General features: G+C 36.6%; 1 protein-coding gene across 1 annotated transcript; it reads right to left on the reverse strand.

Moving 5' to 3' along the window:
- Window positions 1-5134: 5134 nt before the first annotated feature.
- On the reverse strand, window positions 5135-6101 carry LOC131028679 (non-specific lipid transfer protein GPI-anchored 5). The gene is made up of 2 exons (XM_057959019.2): window positions 5655-6101; window positions 5135-5562 (listed from the first exon to the last, which is right to left on the reverse strand). The coding sequence occupies exons 1-2, from the start codon at window positions 6001-6003 to the stop codon at window positions 5360-5362; spliced, it is 552 nt and encodes a 183-aa protein (XP_057815002.2). The 5' UTR covers window positions 6004-6101; the 3' UTR covers window positions 5135-5359.
- Window positions 6102-25581: the final 19480 nt, after the last annotated feature.

Raw genomic sequence — 25581 nt, forward strand, 5'->3', positions numbered from 1 at the left:
AAATGATTAACTGAATTTTTTAATACAATGAATATGGGCCTACTTATGTAGGCAAGGCCATATGGATATGTGAGAACACAATCATGACATGTGGCTCAATGAAAAACAAGGGTAGGTAAGAAAAAGTAGGGGTAGGTAGGAGAAATAATATAATATTTCACAAGAGGTGGAAGACCACAAAAGGTGGAATTTCTCCTACAAGCTATATCTCTATGTGCACACTTCCCTAAGTGTCTCATATCCAAACTACAATGAGATGCATTATCCTAAGTTAACTTAAGTAAAGTGTAATAATACCCATGATGAATAATTATTTACACCAACATCCCCCCCTTAAGTACAACTTAGGGGAATGAAGACTCAATTCAACAATGCAAGATGGGTCCCGGCTACGAGGCCATGATAGGTACCCATGTACAATATGAAAATGCAAACAAACCTATGCAATGCAATCTCTCACAAACGAAGAAAGGGAGAAAACCCAGTGGGAAAAAAATCCCCTCCAAAAGAGAGATGAAGGTACAAAAGACTCTCAAAGAAGAAGGACAAAACCTCAAAGAGGAAAAATTCCCCCCCATAAGAGAGGAAGGGGAAGTCAGCGGACCCCCCCCTAATGAGGCATCTTGCACCCCCAAGAGAGCTCAAAACTGCTGGAACTTACTCTCGGTGAAAGGTTTGGTGAATATGTCTACAACCTGCTCCACTGTAGAACAATACTACAATAATATTCAAGATTGATACGCACTACATAATAATGATGTGTACCCTACATGTAATGAAGGAAGTTTTTGGCGACTTTCCAATGAAGCTCATGTGGTTCGTGCATGAAGCGGGAAACCATGTCAACTACAAATGAAATATTAGGATGTGTGTGAGTCAAGTAGATGAGACTACCCACAAGCTGATGATAAAATGTGGCATCAACTGGTGGAGAAGAGCATTGAGCCTCAAGCTTGACTCTTGAGAGAAAGGGATTCGGTGTAGGCTTACAATCAACCATATGAAAGCGTGCAAGTAGATCAAGAGCATACTTGGGCTGCGAAAGAGTAATCTTAGAAGGTGACTATGAAATCTCTATCCCAAGAAAGTAGTGCAAAAGACCCAAGTCAGTCATAGTAAATTTGTCATGCAAATAAGATTTGACCCTGCTAATGGTGGATGGAGTGCTCCCTGTAATGATCAAATCATCAACATAAAGCACAAGTATCAAGTGAGAGTCATCCTGTCGCAAAATGTAGACATTTAGATCAAAATGACACCTGGTGAATCCTGCGGAGAGAAGAAAGGAATCCATCTTGGCTTACCAAGCCCTGGGGGCCTGCTTAAGGCCACAGAGAGATTTCCTTAGTCTGCAAACCAAGGAAGAATCCTGGATGAAACCTTGTGGCTGCTCCATATAAATCTCTTCATCAAGATCCCCATGAAGAAAAGCACTCTTCACATCCATTTGATGTACAACCCAACCATGAGCTGCATCAATAGCAAGTGTCAAGTGAATGGAGTTCATCTTGGCTATGGGCGCAAAGGTCTCAATATAGTGAACACCTGGAACATGATAGAAACCTTTCACAACAAGGTGAGCCTTATACTTATCAACACTACCATCTACTGCAAACTTGGTCCGATAAATCCACTTACATTGAACCATCTTTCTCCCCTTAGGGAGAGGGACTAAGTCCCATGTCTTGTTCCTCATCAAGGAACTATACTCTTCCTCCATAGCGTGGTCCCACTCAGGAACCCCTGATGCTTACCAAAATGTCTGTGGATCTAAAGCAGTAGCAATGAATGCATGTGGAAGGTCCTAATGTTGTGATCGAGTCCTTTGTGTATCTGAAGGATCCCCAACAAGAGAACCCACTGACTCAAATGTTTGTCGAGCCCAATAAGGTCTAGGTGGAGGTGGAGAATGAGGCTCCTCAACTACAAGTGGACCCTGCGGAGGTGTAGTACAAGAACAAACAATGCAATATTTTGATATAGATAAGAGAAAACAATTTTCAACACTTTATTTATGCAAAAGGGGTAGTACAATTTCAATTTTTGGTTAACTACATAGGGAAATATAGTAATACAATACTACATATGATTCAAAAAGGCTTCAAATCCACGATGAATATTAGGACCATTTCTTTGGCCATAATATTTATCATAATACCTGGCGCTCAAGAATCTACCAAATGTATCTGATTTCTCGCATGTTGCGTGAAATTTAGTTGCAATGTCTTCCATTGCCCTAACTTTAAAATCTTGGACATCATGTGTACATGAGGTTGTTACTTTAACTTGTTCAACAATCTCAGTACAACTAAGTGAAAGAGTTCTTGCAAAACTCTCAATGTATGTTTCATTGAACCCATTCCAATTCACAGATGTATTTGAGATAGTTGATGGTGATGGAGCACTGACTTCTAAACTGCTACTTGAAATGTCAATTATTTCAATTGGTTGTTGAGGATTTTCCATGACCTAAAAAATCAAAATAAGTGTTAATTCTAGAGGAATAAATCATTAAGATTTCAACTTCATATTTTAACAATGAGTAATCAATCAACATGGTGACATATATAAGTAAAATATTGAAATCAAGTCACGTATTTAAGTGTGAACAAAAAAGTATTTAAAAAATACAAAAAAACAACATAAGAAATTTGAAAATTGAATACCTGAAATGATAAAAAATAAATCAAATGTAATTTATAGAATGGGTCCAAAATAAATAAATAAAAAATTGGAAATAAGAACTAGTTGTAAATTTATTAAAAGATATGATAATAAAAGGTCTAGTAGATATCACAAATACCAACACAAATAAATTGCAATAAATTCAAATTGTTGTTGAGATTAATTTAAATAAATAAAAAAACAATGCTTCATTTTGAATAAATAGACAATATGTAAAAATCAAGTTAAGAAACTTGATGAAAATGTCATAACCAAAAAAAAAATGAAAATTTGAGGGGCAAATCTACATACAATTTTGAATAAATAGACAATATGATGTAACCACCATTGAATTAACGTAACACACAAAAAATATTCAATCTAAGACAAAAATTACATATGATCATGTTATAACATCTAATTGAAATAGGACAACACGTTTATATATTGTTAATAATAACTTTGATTTAATTGAAATAGGACAACACATTCATATATCTATTAGTAATAACTTGAATGTGAACAATTTTAAATAATTTTGATCTACAATTAAAAAGTTCTATCAAAACAACAAATAACTCTCTATTGTACTTCAACACATTATCCCTTTCAATTGCACTTCAACACGTATCTTTTTATCTTAATCAATTTATTTTAATTTATTTATTATACTCAATTCTAACATTTTTTCCTTTTTCTTTTTACAAAAATAAATAAATATAATAATTAAAGAATCTTAAAAAGTAATATTTTCCCTCTAAAACTGAAAGAATAAAAATTTTAAACTATGTATCACCAATATTCATTCTTACAAACTAAAAACAACCTTAAAATCAATTTTAGAAAAAAAACCAAAATAATGTTATCCAATTTTTCTAATCATATATCCAATAAATTAGAAAATAAAAACAAAGTTATCTCATAATACACCATAAAAGAAATCAAAACATATCTTGAAAAAATACAAAATATCCATTAATGTTATAAATCAGTAAGTTGGTGTAAAAGTTAGGACACAAATACATTAATTGTATTAAATAATGGTTAAGTGGGATTTTTTTCTTCCTCTATATTTTAATAATATATGGAATAGTTTGTGTTACATACGCATTTACTATGTTTATTTTTAAATTGTTTTTTAAGAATAAACGTCAGCTAAGCCACATCACTTAAAAGTGAGAAAAGCCATGTGAAAAGTTTACAAGTTGTGTTAAATTTAAAATTTCAAATAATGCCAAAGCTTATCAGAGCTATTTGTTTGTTTTCAAGTGCCGATCGAATGAAAGTGTGTTGTGTTTATGTAATGTTTGGGCAGGCAAGAATGTATTAATGAAAACATTTCGTGAAGGACAAAATGTTTCTGAGAACTAAATGCATATGCTCATTGCATCAGTTAAAACACGTTGTCATCATTAAAAAATGGACAAACCATTCCTGCTCTGCATTGAGGAAGATTATGAAGATTTCTTTACGGACACAGATTAGATAGGAGCAAATTTTCTGTAAGCAAAAGAGTAGAAAATTCATTTATTTTGTCTACTGATGAATTTAATAGGAAGGAGGAAGTCGTAGCATACCATTTAAATTCTACCAACTCACTCAAGTGGTCGACACACAAGCAACTTGTAGCGGATTGCAGGGTATGGCAGCACTAAAATGTACAAATTGTAGATATGCTGTAGCGTAAACCTTTGTTTCAGTGACAGGTAGCTTGTCGAACAAGAAGCCCTTTGTCATATGAAATACCTGTGGGTTGGAATGCGTGGCCCTCTGGTAAATTGACAGCCTGAGGACTACACATTGTTGGCACGATAAATAATGTTGCAGTATTATAAATGCTAATTTTCTGACACAAAATTCCCGGCCAACCGTACATGTGCAAGCTCGCAATAAGAAGCCTATCAGCTAATTATTCGTTGTTACCTTTGGGAAGCAATTGTATGGTCATTTCAATCTCTATTATCTCATCCTCTTCCTATTAGTTAACCTTTCTTCTTTAATGAAAAATGAATCAATTAAGAATAAAGAGATTATATATACTATTATTTCAGTTAATTTTTTTTTAGATATTTTGTGTAAATTTGATGCTTGTGAAATGTATTTATTTTTACATAGAAAGATTTTAAAGGTTTTAAAATATTTTATATAATAATTAATATTGTAAAAATTATGAATGAATTATAAATATTGAAATTTGATATATTTAATGATAAGACATACTCATTTATTAAAATGATAAGACATTCATCTCTATGTTTTTTGGATCCACTAACTCTTAACAATTTATGATTTGAAAGATCACAATATAGTAGATTAATTCATTTGTATGATATTAAATTAAAATTTATTTTTTAATAATAAATATAAATATTAATAAATTAACATTATTTAATATACATTAAAAAAAAAAAAGAAGAAGGAGGTACATTAAAAAAATATGAATCTATATATATATATACACCAACCATTTAATAACACAATTGATTTTAAACTTTTCTATAATAGTAAGATTGCAACGAAAGTTCTACACTTCTTCACCAAAACATAGCCTAGTTTGTCTCCCAAGGGCTTATCAAACGAAAATGTTTTCCCAATTACAGAAAAAAAGGGAATCAAACAATTATTTAAAAAATCGTACAAGGAAAATAAAATATGATAATAATTTCTATGTGAAAGTCCACGCTGCTTAATATCTTCACATCACAACTGCAGCCAATACCACCGCTGTTACGACCTTAAGGACAGGGGATGCAAAAATGTTCGAAGCTGAATTGTTCTGGGTGGGATTCGAACTCGGGGTCGCCTCTGTAGTTGGAGCACCAGAACCGTTGCCAGAAGGAGAAGTAGGAGGGACCCCTGAAGTTGTAGGAGAAGGGGAAGTTGTAGGAGCCCCTGAACCTGCACACAACAAACACTTCAATATCAATAACCAATCATTATACACTTCCTGAATTTGCATCTCAGCAGAAAGTAAAGAAACAAATTTTTACTTTGGCATTGGCTGACAGGCGGCGTGGTAACTTTGCATTCAGCGGGCATCGCCAGAGCTCGAGTCTGATTAATGGCAATTCCCAACTGATTATTACCAGTCAGCAGCTGGCACAGACAAGACGGATTATTTTTCACTACAGTAGCAAGGGCAGTGCAGCACCCCTGAGAAGGGGTCGTCTCATTTCCCGAGATATAATTGAGACATGGCGATAAGCTCACAAGGGCACTGGTACAGCTTGACTGCGCCATCACACCTTGCTTTCCTACAGAAGCCATGAGGACCACCAAGCACAATATTACCACAATTAATGGCGTCGCAGTTGTGTGTGTTACTTTTGATCCTGCCATTGAACTTAAAAACAATGCAAATCTTGCTATGCTGTGCAGTACAAACAATCAGAGGCCTCACAAACTGCTGTATCCAATCGGAGTGTTGTGTGTGTTCTGCAATCGAATAGAAAGGAAGGGGAGGTTTAAAGGCCAAATTTAGGGCCCACAAAAAAGAAAAATCGGTACTAAAAAGATGAGTTATTCACCAAACAAAGTTTGTTGTGCAATGCCTCTTGAAAAATAGTTTATTCTTTATTCTTTAGACATATTTTGACTATAGCATTTTTAACGGTTTAGAATAAATACCTGATATTCGCTGATGATGTATTCAATGACGATAATTAGTTTTAGAGGAACTCGTTTATAATAGTGGGAAGCAGATATGTGGATAGCCGGCAGCTCTGCTCTGCTCAACATAATTAATGGTGTGCAATATGTAAAATGTTACCGACCTTCCCAACTCCACATACAGCAAATCGTTGACCTCTTATTAAAAAACAAAAACGTGTAACATAAGAAACCCGATTCGAACTCGAACGCTCTAAGAACATTTCAGAAACAGTACAAGAACAATTCTCATTTTTTAAGGTATTATCATATTTATAATAATATAGTTCTGATTTGCGCTTTATTTAATTGCAGAGTAGAGAGGTGTTGGCTACCAATCAAGCTGCTAAAATGACATATATAACGTTAATATGGGCAGCTTTAGAGATACCTACCAAACCGCTGTCCATTTTAGACTTTTTCTAATTTAGACTTTGTTTAGAAAAGACATAAAGCTGGAGCCCAAAATCCTGAAAAAAAAATCAAACATTTATTCAGAAGCGTTACACAGCACGGTAATACCTTTCTCTTTCAACACTTTCGCTTGATTTCCATTTACAATCAGCCGCCCACACAATTTGTACATCTCAAAATACTAATGTTTTCTGAGCACTCATCTATACCAAAAAGGAATTTAAGGCTTGTCTACGCACCTCATCTATAACTACTAGTTTATATAGCTTGCTCCATTCCCCTCCATAGTTCCCTCCAATAAACACGCCTAATAAATATTATCACGAGTTCCTCATTCATACTCATGTGATAACCCATTTTTACGACCATTAGTGCAGTTTTGATTTTGAGCTATTTATTTTTACCTATTTATACAACATTTTAAACCTATTTTTTTAATATTTTAATACCAAGAATATCATATAATATATATATACTGTAAATTGAGTCATCATCAATGAAGTGCAGTTTTGATTTTGAGCTATTTATTTTAAGTTGTTTGTATAACTTATTAAATGTGGTGATAATTAATGATATAATAATTTAATGTACATTTTCAAATTTACTATATTAATAAGTACAAGTTTTATTTTTATCAAATCATATTACAATAATTGAATTAACTGACATGATAAGATTGTGAAATAAGAAGTACAATCTATTAAAAACAAGCATTTTGAGTGTATATGTATATATTACAAGTTAGTAGAGTAAAATTAGAGACGTTATTCAAATCTACTAGATTTGAATTCACCCAGTATTATGTTCAAACGAGTGTTCATGAATATATTAGAGATCAATACTTTTTCAAGATGCATAGTAAATGCATCCCATACTACATGTACATTATGACCTTCAACATTTAACATATGGATTTGAAAGCTCTTATTAAGAGACCATCCCCTACAGTTAATTCCTTTGAGATATATGATGTGTACTACTATAAAGGTCCTGTAAGAGGGTATCATGTGACTTCTTTATTGATATAAAACTTGGGTCATTTTTTTTTAGCTTGAAAATCCTAAGGATAGTATCACTATGTGTGTTTAGAGTTTGCATGAGGAAAACAAGGAGGGGTTGGGATAAGGGGTCTACATGGGCTTCATACTTAACAATATCAATGTGCATCGAATTATTTGGAGAGCAAGTTTGATGATTTATTTGTGAAGGATGCTTCCAAGAGAATGATTGAGTCCATGTAATCTAACTTCATTTGGAAGGTTTATTGTCAAATTTGGCATTGTCTTGGCAAGGAGTTACCAATGATAGAGAGTAGGTCAAGAAAAAATTGGAATAATGAGTAATTATACATAGTTTATATCCTTTTAAGTCTCCAATTGTTGTGCAATACTAAACAAGGATGGGATACATTGCATGTGCATTCATTAAAGGGGTTTGAACAAGATAATTGTTAAAATAAGTATTTGTATACCCAAATAGATTATTTAATGGATCAATTACAACATGCTTAATAGTTTCTAATGTTAAACCTAAAATCTAGGTATCACCAAATGGGAATCAAAGAAGTTGTTAAAATGTCTACTAATACAAAACAATGTCTCTTTGAGTGGAAGGTTCTTTTGTATAAATTGTGCAATTCTTTGGCTACCTTCATTTATGTCATGGATAGCTATTTAGGACTTTGGTTGAATCTTGAAATATGGATTAATTATATCATATTTCAACTTTTAATAGGTGTTATGAGGAGCACTTACCCCATTTAAAATTGGTGTTTGAGATACTATAATAGAATAAGACTTTGTTGAGAACGAAGAAATGTGAGTACACCAAATTTTCACTAGTATAATTTCATCATATGGTACAATATAGAGAAATAAAAATATATTTTTTAAAATTTTAAGCATTGAAAGCAGTTAACCAAATTACCTATTTTGAGAACAATAGATAGATAAATTATTTAAATTAGTAAAATTCATTAAGACCAACTCAGATGTAGAGTATGTTGAGGGTTTATAAGTTAATATGATAATTTTTAAAAAGTGTTATTGGTATATACAAGTTGTATTTCACCCTTCTATGGTCTTTTTGGATGAGTCAACTAGGTTATAGTAGTGGTGTGAATAGATGACCCACATCTATGTTTTATTCATAATTAATTTTTTTGGCCAAAATGATGTTATATCTATATGCATTATCAATTCACTATAGTCTTGGGATGACAAGTTAGTTAGAAATCTTCAATAGTGAGAAGGTATATAGCATTTGCATGACTAATTGCATGTGATAGTGATTATACTTAAATACACTTGGTTCTTATATATGTTATGAAAATATTAAACCTGGAGAGGCTCAAACCTTACATAACCAAAACTAAAGTGACAAAACCACGAACTCACAAGGAGTGAGAACCCATGAATAAAAACCTGTTGCCATAATATGGACCCACCATAAACCACTAACACAAACAAACCGGAAGCTAGAACTAGGCACTAGACACAACAAACAAAAGTGACAAACAAAAAGATACTCTCCCACCAAAAGCATGAACCAATGGCTTATCGGGTGGGAGAGAACTCCAACTTCCTTTCTAGACAGATATCTTTACCTTTCTCTAGCATAGTGGGCTTTCTAGAGGAATCTTTCCTAGAGGAAACAGTCGAGGAGTCATCCATATCTTTCACCTTTAAAATAGATGCTTCAAGCCACATCATGGTTGAGGACTCTAGATATCTTCTTTTCTTGGCCCTTCTCTTCATAATTTCACCTTGAATGTTATGAAGAGAAGCATAGTTATTTTTAGTAACTTCTCTATTTTGATCAAATATTCTCTCCATATTCCTCCTCAGATTATCTTGGTTTTCTTATGGAACATCCACCATGTCAATTAAGTCTCTTGTATTCTTGGTATGACCAATTTTCTCAATGAGCTCCTTAATAGAGTTGTCCAATGCTTCCTATTTCTTGATCATCCCAGCAAATTTCCCTACTATCATCCAAGCACTTTTCTCCTTCTCATCATTCTCCCAACTATAGGCTCTATCCTCTACCTCAAAAATATCTTTGAGCCTATTAATTTTCTTTTTTGCCACCTCAAATTAGCCCAGATGCTAGTGGATGGCAGGTTCATGCTTGTTAAACCCCTCACAATGTTCATTAACCTTGGCCGCAAAGAGGGGAAATTCCTCCATAAACAAAGTACTCTAGGGAGAGATAGACTTGGGAGAATAATGGGTGAAAGGGGATGAGAGATTAGCCTCTTTACTCACAGTATTACTCATGGTCCAATCAAACCTTGTAGACCAAGAAGAGATCATATCATCCAAGTCCTCTTTGACAATGACCATTTTTTGAACAGAGCTTGTATTTCTTATGTTTTTACTATACATGTCATTATTTCCACCCCCATTAAAAGGGTTAGATAAATTTTAGTAGGTAGATGGGTAGGGGAACACCTAGATGATGGTTAGAGATAAAGAAATCATAAGATTGATAGGATAGCATTCTTAATCTTGATTTAAATTTTAGTTTATAATTTGTAATATGTGTCATGATGCACTATGCTATTCACAAATTTATGACATATGTCCCTTGAATTATTAAACTATATGTTTTAATTAAAACAACTTTTTTTTTAGTGGATAACATTTAAATTATTTTCTTTCCAAGTAAATTACTTATTTTATATATTGATAATTATATAGTTTCATAGTATTTTGTATCCATTGAAGTTCAAACTTTGAGTTGAAGATTAATTTACTTGAATTAACTCATATTAGCTAATGCATGTTTCATGTCTACTCATTGTATATATAATACCATGTGAATATATGATAGTGATACATATAGAAATAATAAATATGAAGAAATATATAATCATAATTTATCAACATATATAAAATATAAATTTTCATATAAATAATATCCCCATATCATCATATAGTGTATGAATTATGTCATTAATATAATGAATATATAAAAAATCCATATAAATATAAAATTCTATATGTTTGCAAAAAATGTATGTACAAAAAATTTGAAATAGACATACAAAAAATATTATAATATACTTGCCCTTATGGAAGTTAGGATGGAAGAGTCGACAACACATTACATGTTAGGAAGATGGAGAGAAGACTGAATATTGTTAAGTACAAAATTTTTTGATTGGACCTCCTCTCTAAATCCTAAGGACAACACATAGGTGTCAAATTTTTGGTACCACATTCTAGGAGATTGCTTATGACCATAAAGAGATTAGTTTAGCTTGCAAACTAGATTTTCTTTACCTTTCTCCATGAAGTGCTCTGGTTGTGACATGTAAATCTTCCCCTCCAAGTCACCATGAAGGAAAGTTTTATTCACATTCATTTGCTTAAATTCCAAGTCATGAGCTATTGTGACTAATAACAAGAGTCAAATGGATGTTAACTTAGCTGCAAGAGAGAATATCTTCTCATAATCAATTCCCTCCACCTAGGAATATCCCTTAGTGACTAAATGTGTGTTATAATTCTCAACACTGTCATTTGGACCCAATTTATTTTTGAATAATCATTTACAACCAATGGGCTTACATCCCTCAAGAAAAGGTATCGGATCCCATGTAGTAGTATTCTTCAATGTTGTTATATCTTTATTCATAGCTTCCATCTAGGAATCTACATCATGCATACCAAATGCCTTTGTAATAGTCCTATGATCATCAACATTAAAAAATCAAATTAAATATGTAACTAGAATCCAATAGTGAATAACCATATCTTTGAAGTTTCCACCTATCATGAGTAGACCTCCTCAAAGTATGAGGTTAAGGATCTTGTTCCTCTTCATAATTCTTTGAGCTGCTAGCACTCTCCTCATTATTAGGTCCATCTAGATTATGTAGTTCATCTCTTCAAGGAGTGGATGGAATTTAAACTACCTCTTTCTGTTTATCTTCCTTTTCTGGTTGCAAATCTACAGTAGAAGGTTTTAACTCATAAAAGACAACACTCCTACTATATAGTAGCTTCTTTACAACTAGATCTTAAAGCTTGTACCACTACACACCAAAACCATAGCTAATGAAGATACAACTCACCATCTTGTTCTTGAATTTAGTTATCTTTTTACTAGGCACATGAGCACATGCCCCACAACCAAAGACTATGAGATGTCTCATCAAGGGATTTTTACTAGACCAAGATTCCATAGGGATATTTTCAAGAAGTGTTGAAGTAGGAGATCCATTTATTAGATACAATGCATTGGCTACCACCTCAAGCCTAAATTTTTTTTCAATGTTGGCACCACTTAGCATACTCCTATCCCTCTCCATCAGTGTTTTGTGCATCCTCTAAGCAGCTCCATTTTGTTGTAGGATGTATGGATTTGTCTTATTTCTTCTAATATCGTGGTCCTTACAGAACCTATTGAACTCAATAGACCAAAACTCACCACCGCTATCCATCCTCAAGCACATAATTTTCCTACCCAACTAATTTTCAACCAAAGACTTAACTTCTTTAAACCAAATGAAAAATTTAGATTTACTTATGAGAAAATATACTTGAATGTCCTTCTAGAATAGTCATCCATGAATGAAGAAATGTACACCAATCTATTTAAAGAAGGCACATTAAAAAGACGAAATAATTCAAAATGAACATAGTCAAATACTCCACAAGACTAATGAGAATTGTAATAAAAGAAAATATGATGTTTCTTTCCATATATACAATGTTCACAAAATGAAAAATCGAGATTACAATCAGTAAGGCCTTCAAAAAGGCTCTTATTTTTCAAATATTGTAGACCCCTTTCACCTATGTGGCCAAGTCTTTGTTACCACAACATTGTCTTCTTACTTGGGAGCTTCATCTGTAAAGCATTAGCACCCTTAGTTACCAAAAAAGCATGACAATTAGATGTTGATACAATAGTCTTCTTTTTTCCTTCATCTGATGGTTAGAATGAAGAACCCATAGTTTGTTTCTTGGACTTTACAGAAGCACTATTGCAGTGCATAGTACATGCATCTAGCTTATATAGAGTGCCTAACCAAACACCCTCAGCAAGCACCATAGAACCTCTAGTCAGCTTGCATCCACCTTGTGAAAAAACAATATGCACTCGCATATCCCTTAGATTACTAACTGTAAGAAGGTTGCATCACAAACTAGGAACATGTAGAACACCATTAATCCCCTTCACACTACCATTAGAGAATCTAATTTTGACTCTTTGACTACCAATAATCTTTAGGTGAGAGCCATCACCTACATACACCTTCCCACTATCATACTCCTCATACTTTGAGATCCAACCCTTGTGAGAGGTCATGTGGAAAGAAGCACTTGAGTCAACCAACCACACATCTTTAGATGCATGGGTTGCCAAGGTAGTGACAAAATCAACTACATCATTTTGAGAGGATTTATCAAAATGAGAGGCTTTCTTATTCTTCTTTTTCTTCTCCTCTTTACAGTATTCTTGGAAATTATTATATTTTTTACACTTCACACATTTAGCCCTAGAATTTTTACTAGGAGACTTTGATCTCCCCAAAGACTTTGACTTGCCTTTCTTGTACTTCTTCTTTCCTTTCTCCATTGATCTACCACAAGCAACAAGGGCCTCCTTAGCCATCTTAGAAGAATTCCTCCATGTTTCTTAAGACAACAATGAAGCAACTACTTCTTGCATCTTGAAAGTGGTTTTTGTGATTCCAATGACCATCAGAAGGTGATCCCATGAATTAGAAAAAGAAAATATCAAGAGAATGCATCTTTCTTGATCATCAATTTTTACACCAACAGAGTTTAGTTGTGCAATTAACATATTAAAACATTCATAAGATCTTCAGCTAATCCTCCTTCCTCCATCCTCAGAGAATATAAGTTTATCTCAAAGAAAACTTATTCACCAAGGATTTCCCTTGATAAACATCATAAGGATTTTTCCAAAGCACAACTACAATCTTCTCCACATGAACATTTAAGAGCATAAAGTCAGCCAAATAGAGTCTTATCAAACCCTTATATTTTTTATCCATTTTATCCCAAACATCTTGGGCTATAGCAGTAGGTTTTGAACTAGCTATAAAATCTCTTAGGGATCTTTGTCTACAAGCATCTCCTCCATTTTGAGTTTCCACAACTTAAAGTTACTGCCATTGGTTTTTGTTGGTGAGCATTAGGCTAATCCAAATGCTCAGTTAAAATGGCTCACTAAGAATTGCATGGCTCTTGGAACTTTGCACAAGTATGTATCAGATGACCTCATCTTTCATATTGAGAAGTGTACTACAATCAAAGATGCTTGGGATATGTTTCAGAAATTGTATGGTCAAGTTGATGAAATCAGAGGGTATAAGATTCACAATGAGCTCACCAACTTGGATCCCAAGAGTTTTGATACAATCCAAGATTATGTCACCAAAGGAAATGAGCTAAGAGCAAAGCTTAAGGATTGTGGAATTGACAAAAAGGATGCTCAGTTGATATTCAACTTGTTGGACAAGCTTGCACCAGAATATGCAGCATTTGTGTCTAGCTTCCAAACTCATCGTTTGATAGTAGGGAGTTCCTATGTTATGCCTTCATTTGATGCTTTCACAGAAATGTTGATATTGGAACAATCTAAGTTGTTGAAAATGGGGCTTCTTAAGTCTTCAAAGTCCAAGGCTATGGTGGATAATCAAGGGAATCAAGGAAGTCAAGGAAAAGATTCCAACAAGAAGAAGAAGCAATCTAAGTCATAGCCACAACAGAAAAAAGGACAATCATCCTCTCCCTCTCAAGGCAATTTTTCATCCTCTTCCAAGAAGGGGACACCACCTAAGAAGGATAAAACAACTTGTGCATATTGCAAGAAGTATGGTCATGATGAGCATCGATGCCACACCAAGCAAGTTGATGAGTTGACAAATCTTCTCAATAAAAACAACATCAACTTGCCATCCACCTACACAAAGAAGGATTCAACTCCTTCCTCTTCCTCACAGTCTAAGGGAAAAGGGCAAGCATTTGTGGCTACAACAAGTTCTTCACAATAGTGGATACTTGACTCAGGTGCCTCATATCACATGGGTTCTACAAAGGAGCATTTTTCTTCATTGGAGCCATCTAAGGTACCTCACATTTACATAGGTGATGATACACAAGTAGAGGTTGAAGGGAAAGGTTCAGTTGACATGGATGATGGAACATTTGAGAATGTTCTGTATGTTCCTAACTTTTCTACCAACCTTCTCTCTATTTACCAAATCACTCACTATGGGAATGGGAAAAAGGTTGAGTTTACACCAAATTCAGTTGTGGTAAAGGAACTTGATGATGATGCCTTGGTAGCAGTGGGACAAGTCAATGACAACTCAAGGCTTTATTCATTCTCCCACTTTGTACCAAGTTCACCTTCTAGGGAATTGCTTACTCATTCAAATTCCAAAAGTAAGCTATGGCATGAGCGGTTTGGTCACCTCAACTACCACTATCTTCAGCAGCTCAGCATTAAAGACATGGTCACAGGTCTACCTTGAATTAGTTTTTTAGAGCGTGTATGTTCAGGGTGTTCCATGGGCAAGCATCCCGAGGAGAAGTTTGATAAGGGGAAATCTTGGAGAGCTTTGGAAGTTCTTCAACTTGTTCACAGCGATGTAGCAGGTCCATTTCTAGCACCTTCATTTAGTAAGGCCTGATATGTCCTCACCTTCATTAATGACTACTCTCACTTCACTTGGGCCTACTTTCTTATTCATAAGAGTGAAGTATTTGATAGATTTCAGGACTTCAAGACTCGTGTGGAGAAGCAATCTGGGAAAGTGGTGAAGATTCTTGGCACAGATAATGGAAGGGAATATGTGAACAAAAGACTTGAGGATTTTTATACATTTGAGAGGATTGATCTTCAGCATTCTATCACATACACTCCACAGCAGAACAGAGTTGTAGAACGCAAGAATAGAACTCTCAAAGAAATGGCTAATTGTATGATACATGCACATTCTCTTGATCTCGCCTTTTGGGCAGAGGCTATCAGTTGTGCCACACACATCCAAAATCGGGTTCCTCACAAAGCTTTGCAAGGTATTACTCCTTTTGAGGCTTGGGCTGGTAGGAAACTGATTGTGAGACCTCCACAGAAATGCAAGGCATTGGAACCTCAGAGTCGGCCTTGCATATTTGTTGGATATCCTGAGGGTGTTAAGGCATATAGATTGATGGATCCTGAGACACATGAGGTGTTCATTGAGAGGAGTGTTCACTTTGACGAAAGCTCTCCTAGCTTAGCCTCTCTACCTCCTCCACCTTCCTCCATTATGGATAGTGATGCTAGTGATTCATATGATGAGACTCCTTCAACTCTGACTCGCAGAGTTACACCTCCACAGGGTCCACTTGCAGTTGAGGAGCCTCTTTCTCCACCTCCACCTAGACCTCGTTGGGCTCGACAGACACTTGAGTCTGTGGGTTCTCTTGTTGGGAATCTTTTAGATACACAAAGAACTCGATCACAACATCAGGATCTTTGACATGCATTCATTGATACTGCTTCCGATTGACAAACATTTTGAGAAGCATTAGGGGTTCTTGAGTGGGACCAAGCTATGGAGGAAGAGTATAGTTCCTTGATGAGGAACAACACATGGGATTTAGTCCATCTCCCTAAGGGGAGAAAGATGGTTCGATGTAAGTGGATCTATCAGACCAAGTATGCATCGGATGGTAGTGTGGATAAGTACAAGGCTTAGCTTTTTGCGAAAGGTTTCTCCCAGGTAGCAGGTGTTGACTATACTGAGACCTTTGCACCCGTAGCCAAGATGAACTCTATTCGCTTGACACTTGCTATTGCTATAGCTCATGGTTGGGTTGTACATCAGATGGATGTGAAGAGTGCTTTTCTTCATGGTGATCTTGATGAAGAGATTTATATGGAGCAGCCACAGGGTTTCATCCAGGATACTTCCGTGGTTTGCAGACTAAGGAAATCTCTCTATGGCCTTAAGTAGGCCCCCAGGGCTTGGTATGCCAAGATAGATTCCTTTCTTCTCTCCACAAGGTTCACCAGGTGTCATTCTAATCCGAATGTCTACATTTTGTGCCAGGATGACTCTCACTTGATACTTGTGCTCTATGTTGATGACTTGATCATTATAGGGAGTACCACATCCATCATTAGCACTACTTTCTTGGGATAGAGATTTCACAGTCACCTTTCGGGATTACATTATTGCAGCCCAAGTATTCTCTTGATCTACTTGCACGCTTTCATATGGTTGATTGTAATCCTGCACCGACTCCCTTTCTTTCAAGAGTCAAGCTTGAGGCTCAGTGTTCTTCTCCACCAGTTGATGCCACTTTGTATCATCATCTTGTGGGTAGTCTCATCTACTTGACCCATACATGCACTGATATTTCATTTGCAGTTGGCATGGTTTCACGCTTCATGTGGGAACCACATGAGCTTCATTGGAAAGCCACCAAACACATCCTTCATTACGTCTAGGGTACACATCACTATGGGATTCATTATGCAGCAGGCACAAGACTTCGCTTGGTTGGTTACACAGACTCTAATTGGGCTGGCCATCTTGATGATTATAAGTCTACTTCTGGTTACAGTTTTCACCTTGGTTCTGGCCCCATTTGTTGGCAAAGCAAGAAGAAACATGCTATTGCTCTCTCTTCAACTGAGGCTGAGTATCGAGGCGCTGTTAACGCAGTGACTAAGACCATTTGGCTCTAGCAGATTCTCATAGAGTTTGGATTCACCACTCCACGGCTGATAGTTCTAAATTGCGACAATCAGAGTGCTATTGCAATCTCGAAGAACCCGGTCTAGCACCAGTGGACCAAACACATCGAGATCCATATGCACTATATCCAAGAGTTAATTTAGGAGCAGGTCTTTGATTTGCAATATTGTCCTACAGTAGAGCAGGTTGCTGACATATTCACCAAACCTTTCACCGAGAGTAAGTTCCAGCAGTTGTGAGCTCTCTTGGGGGTGTAGGATGTGTCATTAAGGGGGGTCATCTGACTTCTCCTTCCTCTCTTATGGGGGGGAAATTTTCCTCTTTGAGGTTTTGTCCTTCTTCTTTGAGAGTCTTTTGTACATTCATCTCTTTTTTGGGGGGGAGTTTTTTCCCACTAGGTTTTCTCCCTTTCTCTGTTTGTGAGAGGTTGCTTTGCATAGTTTTTCTTGCATTTGCATGTTGTACATGGGTACCTATCATGGCCTAGTAGCTGGGACCCATCTTGCATTGTTGACTTGAGTCTTCATTCCCATAAGTTGCACTTAAGGGGGGGTGTTGGTGTAAATAAATATTCATTATGGATATTATTACACTTAAGGGGGGGTGTTGGTGTAAATAAATATTCATTATGGATATTATTACACTTTACTTAAGTTAACTTAGGATAATGCATTTCTTTGTAGTTTGGATTTGAGACACTTAGGGAAGTGTGCACATAGGGATAGATCTTGTAGGAGAAATTCTACCTTTTGTGGTCTTGTTTTGTTGTTACACTCCACATTCAGTGGGTCTATTTCTTACCTACCCTTGTTTCTCATTGAGCCACATGTCTTGATTGTGTGCTCGTACATCCATATGGCCTTGCCTATATAACAAGGCCTATATTCATTGTATTGATGAATCCAATTAATCATTTGCATATTGATGAGAATACAATTTGTTCTTGTCATTCTTTTGTCTCTATTTTAATACTTTTCATTGTGCCCTTGATCTTGGCAAAATCTCACAGTTTTCTTCATGTCTATCCTTCTAGATGTTCTTGCTATCTTAGATTTGCAACAAGGTTAAGAAATTTCTACCTGCAAAGATTCCCACTAAGAATATTTGCACAAGAAACACCACAACCCACCAAGGATAAAAAGGTTTCCAAGGCTTTGATACCAATTGAAAGGAAACTCTAGAAAGGATGATAGGTTGTGTAAGAAGATATGGGTTCATCAAAATATAAAAGGATAATAAAAATTCCCTAATCTTGATCTAGAATTGACCAAAGAAGATGCTTACAATTTAAAACAAATAAAGATAACTTAATAAATGATAGTCATGAGTTTGTATCTTAAAATTAAATGTCACTTTATAAAAATAATTTTTCTTGGGTTTGAGAATGAAGAATGAATTCTTTTGTTGATATTCTTTGAATTTGAATAATGTCTTTTCTAGAAATAATATCTTTCTATCTCTTTTACTCTTCAAATTGTATACTTGACATGTGTTTTTATCTTGGATTGAGTCCACAAGTCTCAATGTATTTTATGGTTGTCGATTCATGATTTATGTATAGATTTGATCCTTCGTTGTGAAAACTTTTTCTTCACAGGTTATCTAAATATTTTTCATTTTCGTTACTCTTCTTTAATATTTAAAGACTACAAATATTTAAAAATACATTGGAATAATTATTGTCATATTGCTATAGAACATGTTTTGTTAGTTCAACTTATAGGAATGTGTGTAAACATTTGAAGACATAAATATTAGCCATGCAAATGTTCTTAAGATAAATGTGCAAATCTAGATTTATTTTAGAGAATTGAAGTGTTTTCTTCATTAAATGTGAATGATATGCAAACAAAGCCCAAAATTTAGAAGTGAATGAAACGTAATTGAATGCCTTTTAATACCAGCACATAGTGCTAAATCACATGAATGCATACTTCATCAACCTAGTGTAGGAGAATCATAAATGATAGTCAATGAGAGTTTAGAATTAGATTTTTAATAGGTGGGGTCAAATATATGAGCATTGAAACAAGCTTAGGTAGATACACAATTAGAAAAAGGTGGATAATGACCATGTTAGATCATAGATAGGTGCAATAAACATATGATCTATATAAATAAATAAAAATATGACACATAAGATAAAATAAAAACTAAATGTATGAAAATAAATATTTATATATAGAAATAATAGATTGTGACTTATCAAAAGAAAATATTTATATATAAAAATAAATAAAAACTAAATGAAAAATAACATAAGAATCGCTAATGTTACCATCACACAATTAGATAGTCAAATATAATAAAAACGTGTGCACCTTGCCAACTGTCTCGACTCCTATACAAAATTTATTTGAGCTTTTTATCCAATTCTTGTAGAAAGGTTTCAAATAATGAGAATTGGGCTCTACTAGGGTTTTAGGTTGTGTACTGCTTTCTAAAAAATTTCTTGCATGTCATACTGCATTTGTTGTGGGATTTTAGAGTTTATTATGGCTCTGACCATCTTTATCCCAACAATTGATGTTGGTGTTGGAGTTGGTGTGATAGATACTCATGGCACCCTAGAAAAAATGCCCTCGCAAATTTGTTCTGAAAGTGTTTCACGAGGTATGCCCTCGCCTGCTTTTGTGCTTCCTATTCAAGATTTTGATAATGCCTGTGAGTGGCTTGAAAAATGTACTTTGATAGGATATTTTGTGGGTAAGATCCCTCTTAAAAGCATGCTACATGAATGGGTTGCCAAAGCTTGGACTCCTCATGGGGTCAGGCTTGATAGCATTCAAAGCCTCACCAAGGGTATTTTTTTTGTTTCGCTTCTTGAACCCTTCCCATGTTGAGACTATCCTCTCTCATGGGCCATGGACCATTTAGTGTTCCCTTCTGATTTTATAGCATTGGTCTTGAGACTTTCTAGTCTCAAAAGAAAAAAAGTTGAGTCCCAGCCTGGATTGAGTTCCCTGGTCTTCCTTTGCATTGTCGACCTTTCATGCAAACTATTGCTTAGTCTATTGGCAAAGTTATTTGTCTTCAACTAGACCATTTTTTCAATGCTCACCCTCAAAAGAGGGTTTGTGTTGAGGTCAACCTTTCCCACAACCTCAAAGAAACCATTGATATTCAAGTGGGTGGCAATACCTTCACCAAGAAGGTGCTTTATTTGAATCTTCCCAACACTTGTTTTAGATGTGATTTAGTGGAACACAAAATCAAGGATTTTCCTTTGGCTATGCCAAACACTAAATCCCCTATTAAGTAGACCAACTCTTGACATGTGGAGGGAGCAAAAAAGGATGAATGGACCACTATGGTTCACAAAGGCAAGAACTCTATGGCTTCTACCCAAAATCAACCTATTGCTTCAAGTTCTTAGCCAATGGTGGAGACTCCTTTGTAGACACCATCTGCCCAGGTGGTCTCTATGTCGTCCGCTTCGATTTCAAACCCTGGCCAGTAGGGGAAGGATTATTTTTAGAGTGCCTCTCGACCCCTTTGGGTCCGTACTCCTTAGGTTGTGTCCTCGATTTATCCTCCACAATCTCTGCATCGCTCTCGTAGCCCTTCTGGGTGTGGAGAAAGGATGAATGGACTGTTGTGGTTCGCAAAGGCAAGAACTTTGTGGCTTCTACCCAAAATCAACCTGTTAGTTCAGGTTCTCAGATGACAGTGGAGACTCCTTTGCAGGCGTCATCTGCCCAGGTGGTCTTTACATCGTCTACTTCATTTTCAAACCTTGGCTAGCAGGGGAAGGATTCTTCTGAGGGTGCCTCTCGACCCCTTTGGGTCCGTACTCCTTAGGTTGCATCCGCAATTTCTTCTCCACAATCTTTGCGCTGCTCTCGCAACCCTTCTGGGAATGGACATTGCAGATGGTGGTTCCGAGAATGGAAGAGTTATTTTTGGTGGGGACTCTCTTCCTATTTTCAGTTTAGATTTTTTGCGCAATATTTTCTCCTCTATTGGGGACGAGGATGATATGCAATATTTTTCATGAATTCTCATGGAATGTTCAAGGTCTCACAGACCTCACCAGAAAGTATTATGTTAGAGATGCTCATCAACATGTTTTTGGCCTAGATGTTTTCTACCTCCAAGAAGTTAAAATTGCTAGTTTCATGCTTACTGCTGCATGTCGTGTTATTTGGCCAAATAGCTTGGATTTTTCTTCCCAGATTTTTCCCCTCATTGGGTTTCTGTAGTTATTTCTCATGGTACTGACCCCATGCAGAGAGTTGTATGGGTTTTGTTGTCAATCGACAATCATTCCATTGGGATAGTTAATGTTTATGCTCCCAATGATGTGGTCGAAAGATTGCTCTTATGGTGTTAGATTGTGGATGCTCTGCCACCTACAACTTAGGTCATGTCTAGAGATTTCAATGTGGTTGAGGTGGCATCGAATAAGTATGGGATTTTGCCTTTTCAATGGACAACTGGCGAGAGAGAAGCCTGGTACTATATGCATAATAAATTGGGTCTTTTTGATCCCAATACCAACTGTCGCCACCTAGGTGGGGTCTGGCACACTTGGTCTAATTTCAGAGCTAGCTCTAATAGAATTTTTAAAAGGCTTGATCATGCCATGATAACAATGCAATTTTTAATTTCTTTTTCTGAAGATCAAGATTTGCCAGTCTCTCCACTCGTTGATGTGACGTTGTCCGATCACTTCCCCATAAAGTTTAGCATTGAATGACAGTCAACTAGGATGCATCCTTCAAAGACACAATTCTACCTCAACATGTCGCACTTGCATCATCAGGCTACGATGGCCCATATTCAAAGGGTTTGAAATTTGGAACCTAGGCCACATCATTACAATGGTTGGATTGTGTGGTGGAATGACGCCATTATCTGCTCTGCGAGGTTTTTGTGTATTTATGGAAGACAACTTGCCATGTACCATAGGCGCTCATATGACACAATCACCAAAGATCTTTGTGCTTCCATAGATGCTTTGGCTTCGAATCCATTCAATTCTAACCAGCAACTTTGGTTAGCCCAGCTTCGCCACAAGAAACAAGTTATAGATAATTACTCTACTAGAGGAGCTCAAATCAAAGCTAGATTGAATTGGCTTGAGGTGGGCGATAGAACCTCCAAAGATTTTTTTTTGGCTTTGCACGCTTGTCATACCTCTGTGGGGATTAAGAAAATCAAAGAGGGTCATGTTGTTCTCACCTAGCTTCCTGATACTCTTTAAGCTTTTATTTGCCATTATGAGATGGTGCTCACAACACAAGGAAACTCTTCGACCAAATACCAAGCTTTGCAAGATTGCTAAGTTGTTGTACCCAAAAGGCTTTCAGAGGCTTAGTAGACCTTTTGCGATCAATTGGTGACCATTGATGACCTCAAGGATGTTGTTTTCTCTATGGTGGATGATAAAGCCCTAGGGTGTGATAGCTTCCATTGTGAGTTTTACAAAGCCTTTGGGCCTTGTGTTGATCCCGACCTTCATAAGGTCTACCTTGAAGATTTTCATTCCCAGTCCCTTGGAAAGATTATTAATAAAGGCAACATTAAGTTTATCCCTAAGGATGGGGATCCAGAGGACATTTGAAATTGGACGCCTATTACCTTTCTCAATGTCTTGTACAAGATCATTGCCAAAGCCTTGGCTCTCAAGATTCATCATCTCTTCCGTTTGATTGTTCGACCAGAGAAGGCTGGATTTATCAAGTCCAGGTTTATTATCTATAATAGTATTGTTTGTTTGGGAAGGGATGGAATGGGCTCGACGCTCCAAGCAATGGGCAATCTTTCTTAAGATTGACTTCACTAAGGCATATGATCACATTGAGTGGCCATTTATTTTGGCTATGCTCAAATCTCTTGGCTTTGGCCCCAAGTTCATTCAGTCTGTCCAGATGTTATTCGGAGATGCCTCGACCTGCATCACCATTAATGGCCATCAATATGAGGGTTTTGGCCTTTTCAGATCCATTCGCTAGGGCTGTCCTCTGGCTCCTGCCTTATACATTCTTGTGGCAGACAGTTTTGGGTATTTTCTTACTAATGCCATTTCTGTTGGTCGTGTCTGTGGAATTTCCTCGCCTGAGTCACATTCTCAACTTGTCAATGGTCATTTTGCGGACGACTCCTTTCTCACCCTCATTGAGTAAGAGTAAATTGTTTAGGCTGCTCTTCAATGTCATGACACTTTTTGCTTGGCTTTTGGCTTTTCCATTCAATGGAACAAGACACAATGTTACAGGCAATCTTTCCTTACCACCCCGCCTTGGATGCTTTAATATGGCTGGAAATGGTTTCATCCCGGTGAAATCTTTCTCTTTTTGGGCATTCCTTTTTCCTTTCAAACTTTGCCTATGGATCTTTGGGATGCTATTTTAGCCGAGATTGAGAAGAAATTAGCCTAGTGGATAACTAAGCCTCTCTCTCTCGCTGACAAATTTCAAATTTGCTTGTGTTTTTGGGTGCCACTCATGTCTACTACTCTTCATGTTGGGCTCCTTCCAAAGCCTCTTACATGAAGTTGGAAAGTGTTTTGTGGGCATTTCTTTGGGCCTCTGGTTCTGACCATCAAGATTTTCACAGAGTCACTTGGGAATATTGTTTCCTTCTCAAGGAGTCTGGAGGGCTCATCCTTCTTTCTACCCAGAAGCAAGGTCTTGCTTTATGTGCTAAATGGGTCATCAGAGTTTCATCTAGTGATGAGACTTGGAAAATCCTTCTTTAGCATTGTATTTCTTCTGGTTTTCCTGCCAATAGGTTGGCCTAGAAGGGGATTGGTTTTCAAGCCCTTCTCATTATGAAAGGCCCAGTTCAAATCTAGGGTACTTTTGTTATTAAAAGTATCTGGAGAGCTTGGGAAGCTATTAAGCCTTGGCTTCGGTGGGCTGGTGATGGTTTTTGTGATGGGATTTTCATGAATAAACACCTCTCGTGGTTGCCTCTTTTTCATCTACAAGGGTTCTTGTTGGCTAAAATCAAGGGTGTTAGTGCTCTGCGATTTCACAAACATGACATTCGAACACCTAAGGACTTGTTTTCCAGAGTTTCTATGAGTATTTGGTCATGGGATGACCTCCAGGTCCAGTTTCGTCTGTCTTGATCAAATTGATAGACATATGACCTCCTAGTGTTGGCCTTGCCCTCACACATGTTACATAAGCTTGGCATTTGGTTTGTCAAACCTTGGTGGAAGGATTTGAAGTGGTATCCTTGGACTCCTCTCACCAGTTACAAACCCAAAATGGGTTATCTCTAGTTGGTGCCACACTTGCCTATGGTCAATATTCTTAACCAACGCTCGCATTTATAGTCTTCTCAGAAATCCTGGAGATTTAGGTTTTTTACTGTTTGGTTCACCACCACTGAACCCAAGATTGCACACTTTGCTTGGTGTGTTCTTTTTCAAGGGTTTCCTTTGGATTCGAGACTTAAACATTTGGGGGTTCTTGACCCCCGGTGCCCATTTTGTGGGCATCCAGAAACACTTATGCACATTTTTTTTGTTTTGTAGAAGAGCTCAACAATATTGGAGTTGGATCCATGATTTCTTTTGGCCATTTCGGCCTGAGCCTTTTTCTTGGCATATGGCTCTTTTGGGTGATTCATCTAGAATCCCCTTCAAGTTTTCCCAGATATGGCATGCTTTCAGGATGGAGATCCTATTTACTCTTTGGAAAGATAGAAATGTTGCTCTTTTCACTCACAACTCTTTGGATATTAATGTCTCGCTTTATGCTAATGCATGAATTTGTAATAATGTTTTAATGCAGATTCAAGTGCATGCTGATAAAGTGGCTCTTGAGGTGGGCCACTTACAGGAGCTCCTTCAGCGTTGGGGCAATGCCCCTTGTACGGTTGCCAGAGTGTCCCTGGATTCTGTCTCTACCGACCGCACTCTGCCCTGTGGTCGCTATCGTGGCCGAAGCTCCTTTGTCCGCTGCTCTCAAACCCTGTGGTCCTAGGTCCCTTGCCATTCCTCTGGTGGGGGAGGCGATGTGTGGAGGCACTGACCGACTTATCCTCCACGCTGTGGCTATGCCTTGGGGTGGCCTTCTGCTGCTCCTATTACTTCAGCTCTTGCTGCTACCAACTCTAAATTTTCTCTCCTGGCTCTGGATATTTCGCCTCCCATGAGGGAGGAA

This window comes from Cryptomeria japonica, chromosome 1, assembly GCF_030272615.1.
Source record: "Cryptomeria japonica chromosome 1, Sugi_1.0, whole genome shotgun sequence".
NCBI lineage: Eukaryota > Viridiplantae > Streptophyta > Pinopsida > Cupressales > Cupressaceae > Cryptomeria > Cryptomeria japonica.